This window comes from Carassius carassius, chromosome 4 (assembly GCF_963082965.1).
Source record: "Carassius carassius chromosome 4, fCarCar2.1, whole genome shotgun sequence".
Taxonomy (NCBI): Eukaryota; Metazoa; Chordata; class Actinopteri; order Cypriniformes; family Cyprinidae; genus Carassius; species Carassius carassius.
Genome location: NC_081758.1, coordinates 24,282,490 through 24,292,230, shown reverse-complemented (window position 1 = coordinate 24,292,230; position 9,741 = coordinate 24,282,490). Strand labels below are relative to the sequence as shown.

At 37.2% G+C, this 9,741-nt stretch overlaps 1 protein-coding gene across 5 annotated transcripts in view; it reads right to left on the bottom strand.

Annotated features, from left to right (window-relative positions):
* Nucleotides 1-4,451: 4,451 nt before the first annotated feature.
* The window catches only part of LOC132139557 (leucine-rich repeat and calponin homology domain-containing protein 2-like), a 76,501-nt gene continuing 71,211 nt past the window's right edge, over nt 4,452-9,741 (bottom strand). For all 5 annotated transcript variants that reach the window (XM_059548010.1, XM_059548006.1, XM_059548007.1 and 2 more), the window contains 4 exons: nt 8,763-8,875; nt 6,987-7,124; nt 6,727-6,804; nt 4,452-5,624 (listed from right to left, as the gene is read on the bottom strand). In XM_059548010.1, coding sequence (XP_059403993.1) covers nt 5,505-5,624; nt 6,727-6,804; nt 6,987-7,124; nt 8,763-8,875 — 449 coding nt within the window. In that variant the 3' untranslated portion in view covers nt 4,452-5,504. The remainder of the gene's footprint in view (nt 5,625-6,726; nt 6,805-6,986; nt 7,125-8,762; nt 8,876-9,741) is intronic.

The window sequence follows — 9,741 nt, the reverse complement described above, 5'->3', positions numbered from 1 at the left end:
TCAGAGCTGAAGAGTGATTATTTCAAAGCTTTGTCACGATGGAGTTTAATTGGGGGAAAAAAGGGAACATGACAGTGGATTTCATTAAAATAGGATACTCCTCTCATTGAACAGTGTAAATGTGCATAATCCGTACAAGCTGTCTACTTTTCCCCACAATGCAGTAAGTGTCATGAACCCTGATTCAGCATTTCATTTGTCAATCTGAGGTCATGTGACAATGATTATCTCTGCTACAGTTCAATCATTATTCTTGCATACCGTGTACTAAAGCATATTATTAAAACACTAGCATGCAGTATGCAGTCTATACCTTGAAGCAGGTGACCTATTTCAGAAGTGATGGCAGGGGAAGCGTATGAGCAGGGGCGGACTGGGACCAAAAAGTGGCCCTGGACTTTCTGGCCCACAGCAGCCCACCACATCAAAACGCAAACGCCCCTGTTTTGATGTAATTTAGTTATTTGATATTTAAGTATACTGTTTGGGGATTTTAACCAATAGGGCAACTGATCCTCCATTGAAAAAAAAAAAAAAAAAAGATAACCTGCGTGCTGCAGCTGTTCATTTAGCGACTCCTAGTGAGCGATACATGTTCATCACGAGACAAACATTCTCCTAGAACTCACACTTTACATTCAATTAACCAGTGTTGGGGAGTAACTAGTTACATGTAACTTAATTACGTAATTTAATTACAAAATAAAAATAACTGTAATCAGTTACAGTTACTAAGAAACAATGAGTAATTAAATTACAGTTACTTCTGAAAATTTTAAAGATTACAGTGGGGATTACATTTGAATATTTACACACATCCACATACAGATGTAATTGATTTCTTTCCCAAATTGAACCGACTATTCTGAGACGTACGGCCCTATAATTTCCGCGATGCAGAAACATAGTCTGGTTAGTAGAATCCAGTCATAAAAACGGGATTGCTATTGCCTAACACGGACGGAATATGCCACATTTTGGACAAATATATCAAAAGTACACTTGAATCAAAGCATATGCAAAGTTTTAATATTTGCTATAAATTCAGAGACAAAGGTTACTGTTGTTAAACCATGCCACAAATTTACATATTTATTTATTTAAAAATAAATACAAATGGTAATCCATTTGCAATAATAATAATTAAAAAAAACATGGTTACTGTACTTTTACGTAATAAAAGCAGTTAATTTTTGTGAGGGAAAAACATGACTCATGTTCAGTATTAGGATTTTATATTGTAGTGATGCACTCAATTTGACATGTAGGCAATTTAGAAAGTATAGTTTTGTTAAATCTTGAGTGTTAAAGTCATGAGGTAGATGGATAACAGGGCAAAATAAAGAGACTGAAAAGAAAAAAGAAATGAAGTGAAGGTGAAGTTCAGGAGAGAACTTTTAATTATTTTGCATGTCCCCAAACTAAAGATTTAAATCTTTTTTTATATCAGGACCATACAAAAAATAGTGTTGTCCATGAATTTGTTTGTATGAGTTTGAGATTTCCCGGTCTGAAATTTTATCCCAGTCCGCCCCATGTGGAAATTAATGAAGCAGACATGTGTTCAAATTTGATCATCTTAATTCAAGTGATGAATGATTGTAAAAGTCTGACAGTATTGAGCACTGCTGTAAGGTTAAACCTGAATGGTGTAAATGTTTGAAGATGATTAACAGTTGCAAATAAACATTTATTGAAGATTTTGAAATGTAATCAAAAAGTAATCAAAAGTAATTAGTTACATTACTTTAATAAAGTAATTGAAAAAGTTACACTACTATTACATTTTAAATAGGGTAACTTGTAATCTGTAACCTATTACATTTCCAAAGTAACCTTCCCAACACTGCAATTAACAGATGCATGAATATGCGGTAATATAAGTTCATGATCCGATTCGTGAACAGATTATTCTCTTGAGTAAATCTTTTAAAATAATCATTTATTTTGTTTAACGAAAACATTGTGGAAACCAGTGTTTCACAAACTGGATAGATCTGAGGTGCAGGGCTCGCAAAATCGCTAGCCCGACGTCCAGGGGCTATTGTGTTTTGCAGTCGGGCTCCAAAATGTATCACTGCTCTTCCCGACGGGCTATCGTGAATAATGATTTAAAATTCGCGTTGTTCACTCGCTTGGAGGGGTGAAATGTATCGTAGTTGATCGTTTTCACTTGTTTCTAAATCTTGCTGATTCAACTTTTTTAAACAATTTGCGCGCGTTCGAAGCTTGGGCGCACTCGTTCAAAGCACGCGCTGTGAGCAGCATTTCAGACAATGCGCGTACAAAGAATTAATTCATCTTTTGGGTATCCTAACTTCTGAATAAACAAATACACACACAATTATTTCAAAATAATTGTCTCTTCAAGTATTTTCGTAAACACAGTCGGTTATGTTTTAAGTGAACGTATACAGTGGCCTGCTGCTCAGAGAAATTCGCTGTACCAGATGAATCTGTCTCTCTCTAAATTAGACGAAAACGCGCTTGTTGGCTGCGCGATCGACTCACTCATCCATTTGCGCAGAAAAGAGATGTAATATTATGATTTCCGTCAATTAAAAAAAAAAAAAAAAAAAAATATATATATATATATATGTATATGTATATGTATATATATATATATATATATATATTTGTGTACCGGGCGGGCCGGCCCACATTGGCTAGCGGCCCACCGGGAAAAGTCCCGGTGCTCCAGATGGCCAGTCCGCCCCTGCGTATGAGTGACAAATGGCTAATTGGGAAATTGTGTCATAAATATAAAGCTAAGCAAACCGAAACAGCTAAATTAGAGGGTGCAACTGAGTGAAACTAAAACAAAACCATTTTCTTTTTTTAACGGGATATGTAACCTTTAGAAAACCTACATTCTTGCCTGAGATTGTGTCGAGGAGGCAATAAAGCCTGAGGAAATGCTGTCACCAATCCATCCATCACAAAGCTCTGGAACCAAACCAGATGCATCTGCTGTGATGTGTGAAGCATGATAGGGGACTGAGACATCAAACAACAAAATCTGGGTCCTACAACTACTTTCCAAAGAAAAGGTGTCAACAGCTGCTCCTGTTGCCAGCAGAGTATAAAATGACGTTTTGAGAGGCATAAATCAATGAACATTTTCTCTTCCAAACACTATCACAATGTGCTGGAAGTAGTTTATTAACCACTAACTTTGGACGCATCCTCCGTCTGGAATGGCGTAATATTTTCTTACACAAATGCATCGCTTCACTTCAGAAGGCCTTTATTAACCCCCAGAGCTGTATTTGCTGTTTTTTTTTATCTTCTTATTGTATTTGTCTGAAAGAAGAACACATAGGATGGCTTGAGGGTAAGTAAACAATGGTAATTTTCATTTTTAGGTGAACCATCCCTTTAAGACATCATAATGCACCATCCACTTGTGCAGAGCAGAGCAAGCATTTTCAATTCTTTCTTATGGGAGTAAAGCTGCACGATCACCTGATGAATTGTGGGATTGGCAAAAAGCATTAAGAGTGCCGAGAGCATCAAAAAAAAAAAAAAAAAAAAAAAAAAAAAAAAAAAAAAAAAATTGTGTGCAAAGATCAAGTAAAAACACTTATGATGACAATTAAATTGGCCATGCACTGAAATACAGTTCAGACATACTTTCTACAGACACACTCCGAAGTGGAGGTATTGTAGTGTTTGGAGCGGATTCTGCTGCTGTAGTGGATATTTACCATAAGTCAAATTAGATGACAGATTGAATTTAAAGTGGATAAAAATGAGGCTGTGAGAGACAGACTTACAGTCTTTACAACGGTACACTGTATAATTATCCAAGCTCACATAGTTTTCAGAACTTAAAACGTTTAAAACTGTTTTATGGAGTTTGTTTACTAAGCTTTTTTATCAGAAAGACTTTTCATCAGCTGAACAGTTGTTAAACAACAGTACAACTCCTATCCCTCACAGCCTTGTTTAAGAATTCAATATGGCTCTACCCTGACTGCTGTCTATTAAAGCAAAACCATACGTACAGTCTATACGCTAAACAGGACATGTAATGTGAATGCTGATTTTGCATCTGATCTTCTACAAATAACTTCCTCACATAACCGGCTTTCTGTTGTGCATGTTAACAAAAAGTCATACAGAAACTGACTGCAAGCAACTTCCGGAGCTACAACCCGTTAAGAGGGCTGCTCCAATTTCCATGTATGGAAATTAATATATTACACTCAAGAATCAGAATTGCTGATTTTTAAGTGTTAATAAAGATATAAATAAAACATACAAAAGTACATAAAGGTAAATAAAGTCCATGATAAATTAAATTAAAACTATTTGAAAAATTTCTATTAACCTTCAGTTTACACTGTGGTGAATGAACGGCGGCACATCTAACCCTTTAATTAACTTCACTCAATTTTCCAAATTGTGTTCTTACATGAGAGATTTAAAAAAACAAAAAAAAAAAAAAAAATGTGAACAAATTTAATCATTTAATAAAATGCACATCTATCATTAATGGATTGTTCTTACTCTGCAATTATAATTAGGTTTTGTTAATGTAGGTTTTGCAAATGTTTTTAATTGGCCTATTTTTAGTGCAAAAACTTTACATACGTGCCCAAACCTGCACAACAGTCTAAAATGTAGCACAATGCAATTACACTGGTACTTGCGAAACATTATCATGTGGTGAATTCCTGGGACACGTAAAGCACTTAATAAAACCTGTGAGAAAAACAGTCATGGAAAAACAAACATTTGGCAAACACTGGCACGTACGTAAAAGAACACAAAAAAAGCCTTTGTCTTGTGCAGGCACGTGAGCAGTGTCTTCAGTGTTAAAACCTTCCAGGCATGCCGAAAGAAAGAAATTCTCTTTAATGCACTGCCAGTGACTCACCTGACTGCTGTGACAGCAAAGACAAATTTTATGGCAATGTCTTTGTCTGTCCTTTCCAGATGTCCTCGGTGCAGATCTGGTTATTACACGCACATCAATACATGTCTCTGCCCCACTTATTTCTCCAAACAGACAGGAAACAACAGTCAGAATGTATGTCGGACAGCTCTTAGAGACTTCATACAGGAGAGGGGTGGAGTGACATTGAAATATCATCTTCCCTCTGGTCCAGAATCAGTCAGATAGCTTTTCTCCTTTCCTCACCCATTGGGGGTTCACCGTCCAAGAGAAGAGTGAACATGAGACATGAGAAGAAGATACAAAAGAAAGGAGACAGAGGTGTCCAGCATTAAGAGGGGACAGACGGCATTGCCAGCTGTGGAATAGAAACAGGTATTTCCCCTCCGAATGAAATGTGTACATTTTCCCTCATATAGGGCACAATACTGGAGCTTTAAAATGTCTAGACCCCTTCATAGAGGCCTATAAGAGGTAGGCGGAAGCTGGCCTGTTCCCCACAGTTGTGAAGGGTCATGACTAAAGTCAAAGATCAGCACTGAGAGTGAGGATGAGGTGGTAAGGCAGGATAAAGGGATGGTGGACGTCCCATGATCCAGCGATGCTACATGGTAGAAAGTTGGTTGGGTTTTGAGGATGGAAGATCCAGCAGTGCCTGTACAGTGACACCAACCTTTACCAGACCTCGCTCCTCCAGGATGTGATGCGGCAAACACAACTTGTCCTGTTCATAAACACAAGGAAATAAATATAGATCAATGGCAGATTTCAAAAATCTATGATACCCCATTAAAAAAGAGAGATGGTAAAACAAAAATACATTTGGCATTACAGCATTATAACCAATCCTGTTCAAATGTTTGGGGCCGGTAATATTCATGAATGTTTTTGAAAGAAGTCTCTTATGCTCACCAAGGCTGCATGTATTACCGTATTTTTCGGACTATAAGTCGCACCTGAGTATAAGTCGCATCAGTCCAAAAATACGTCATGACGAGGAAAAAACATAAGTCGCACTAGACTATAAGTCGCATTTATTTAGAGCCAAGAACCAAGAGAAAACATTACCTTCTACAGCCGTGAGAGGGCGCTCTATGTCTTCAGTGTGGACTACAGGAGCACTGAGCAGCATGGAGCACCCTCTCGCGGCTGTAGACGGTAATGTTTTCTCTTGGTTCATGTCAAATTAATTTTTATAAGTCGCACTTGACTATAAGACGCAGGACCAGCCAAACTATGAAAAAAAGTGCGACTTATAGTCCGGAAAATTTTAAGGCATTTTAAATTATATTTAGTCATTACTCCAGTCTTCAGTGTCACATGAACCTTCAGAAATCATTCTAATATACTGATTTGCTGCTCAAGAAACATTTACTATCATTACAAATGTTGAAAACAGTTGTGCAGCTTAATATTTTTGTTGAAACCATGATTCATTTTTTTGGGCTTTAGGTATTTTATAACATTATAAATATCTTTACTCTCACTTGATCAATTTAATGCATCATTTCTGAATAAAAAAAAAAATATTAATTTCTTAAAATCCTACTGACCTTAAACCTTTGAACCTGTATGGATAATGAGTGGATACATTTTCATCTTAACATTTTTATGCATAAATACACTGCTTACATGTGCACAGCAACTCCCTTTAACTCAGTTAAATGCAGAATGTTAAATCTTGCAGGGTTATATCTCATAAACTATCAATATTTCTTTAGATGATGTTGTACTTGTAAAATATCAATTTGATACAGATTTAAAAAAGGAGATACAAGCTGATAACTGATATAGCATTTGTAAAAAGAAGAAATGCTCGATCCTACCTGTGGCACTCCAAGCTTTTTACATGCATCCAAGAAATTCTCAACATTCCGCCGACACTTGGCCATACTCAGTTTTGGCTGGTAGAGGGATCGTGGAAACAAAGTGTAACATCAAACAGAACCATGAAACAACAAGCAATGTATGTGCTAGTTTCGAATTCTGAATATTTACTAATGAATGTCAATTAAAGTGCAGAAAATATGATTTCATTTAAAAGGAGATCCAAGAAGGTCTGTATGGAACATTTAGTGAAACTTACCACAGCAGGGGAAGGTACATGAATGCTAGCTACGGAACGAGGACGAATGTGATTAGCCAGATGGCACAAAACAACACCATCCATCAAAGCAGCACCCACATCATCTGGCAGCAAAACCTTCAGCCTAGACTCGAGGTTCTGCAAACACATTCAAACACTCAGTTTAAGGACAAGTGTATCATGAGAACCACGAATCATCCATTTGATAAATGTCAAGATAAGACGTCTTTGCTCTTTTCAGTCATTCCGGCTGTCACATGGGTGCCCTTCAGCACCAAGACATCTTATGACTGAGGTGGAGGTTAAGACATTGGACATGATAGGGAATCATTAATAAGGGCAAGCAAGCACTTTACAGCTTTAGCATCAGTGAATCTCTCATTTACCTCTTACATGGAAAACTATTCTGTAAACATCCTATAGATGCAGTTTTGTTTTACTTATGATCTACCTTGCCCTGTCCATGTCTGAAGCAGTACCTTATAGACCCCTTAATCGCCTACGTCACTGTGACGTCACCGCTCTAGCTGGAGGCAAAACATAAGGCAGAACTCATAGCAGGTGCGGTAAAAGTTTGAGGTTTTGACTTTAAAATGTCTTCTTGTTTGGTTTTTGGCTGCCAGAATAGAAGAAACAGCACTTTTGTTTCAAAACTAAAGTTTTACCAGATCCCGGCAGACATTCCTTCACAGAAATCAAGAAGACAATTGTGGTTGAATGCAATACAGCGTACAAACTGGACGGAGATGATCATAAATAATGCTCGTGTTTGCAGTGCACACTTCATATCAGGTAAAATAATCTATGCATATGAACTGGTGTGTTGGTTTTATCTAGTAAATCAGCAAGTTTCTTTTTTATATGTGAAAAGTCGGCAACCTTCAGCGCACTAGCTAGTTTAAATGTTAAACATACAGCGATAGATGTGTGTGCCATCCTTTCAATGGTCTCTTAAAATAATACACATTGCTAATCATAGTTAGCCCAGCGATAGGTTACATTAGAAAATAAGCCTTGACAAAATTCCCCAAACTACCCAAAAGTAATTCATATGGCCGTATGGCATACTGGTCAGGTAGCCTGCTTCCATCCGCGAGAGTTAATTTACAAAAATAGTTGTCACGGTCCCACAGAGTCAGTGACTGTACATATTCGGACAGTTACGTACCTTCTTCTGGATCCATGTTTAATAAATCTCTCCTAAAACGTGCTAGCTTACGCTTGTCTCCAGCTAAGCCCCGCCCACCCGGAGACGTTGCAATGTTTACAAACTTTTAAGGGGTCTATACAGTAAGTAATGAACTGAAAGCTCTACACAGGCCGCAACTCAAATAGTGTGCCATACAAATAGCATTCCGCATGTGAAGCGCACATGAAAAGTGGTTTCAATCCATGTATAGTGACTTCATCACCTAATCATCATCCCTTTCCTTAGAATTCCTTGATTACATGGTACTGACTATTGTCAGAAATATATGTTCCCTTTCTGGCATCATGACTCAACAAGTAGAAATAACCCTGTTGGTAATAGCTCCCAGTGGCAAGTAGAAACATAGAGCAACTAATATAGAAAACCGATGAAAGAAAGCACTGTTATCACATGTGAGCTCTGACAACATTAATGGCACGCTGTTAAACAGAACTTGTTTGTCTGTGTGTTTAATTAACTTCACTTGGCTTACCCTGGAGATATGAATCAATCATTTTTCATTATACTTTGGCAAATATGCCGGGGGGGGGGGGGGGGGGGGGTTGGGGGTACAGTGTAATTCTGACCTGCTGCAAGAGTCGGATCTGCTCCATCTCCTCTCTGAGGTGCTCCATTTTTCTCCTCATGGTGAAGCTTGGTTCTGTGGAGCTAGAGTCTTGACGATTTCCACGGGAGAAGGCTGAGTAGTACACACAGTCAACATCATTATCATGTTGCTCTTCATTGCAAGCTTGCCCTAAGAAACTAACCTGTCTGGTAAATCTTTGAATTTTTACATGGTGTAAATGTGGTCACTAAGTGTCTTCTTTCTGTTCATTAGATTTGAGGTCTCCCATTTTTGCCAAAAATAGATCAGCAATAGTCCTGACTAATTAATAATAATTAAACTTACTTTAGAATAGCATCATAATCAATATTTTATCATCGATTTGTTGTTGCTGCCCTAGTTAAAATGTGCCTTAACATTCTTGCATGTGGAATAAAAAAAAGTGTAAATACACTCCGATATAGACTTTTCTCTCTTTTGTCAAACTATGTTCAGATACTTTGTTTTTGTTTATTGTTTTTTATTTTGTTCAGGCCAGACAATTATTTACTGGATGAAATGACATTAGACTTTAAATTATTAAATATTAAATATTAGATTGATCATTAAAAGAAAAAACACTGACTCTTCTTGTCCCCCATTCCCCTTTTCAGAGTACTTCCAGAACACTGAATAATACACGTATTTCGTATAGTCATGAGGCCGAATTTACATGAACCAAAAATACAGAGAAGCATGTTTTTGTCTTGCTGTTGTCCTTACTGCAGCTATTTAAATATTTGAAAAATATAATTGGCATAAATGATAAAACGGAAAGCATTTGTGAGAATGATAACATTGCAAAACAAGCTGTTTTTCTGTTGCATGCAGCATAATTCTTATTGTATTTCTGTGAGACAGGAAGTACTGGCCTTCCTTGTGCTTTCCACTGAACTGCAATGACATGAAAAAAATGAAAAAGAAATGATAAAGAAATACAACTAGTTCAAGACAATATC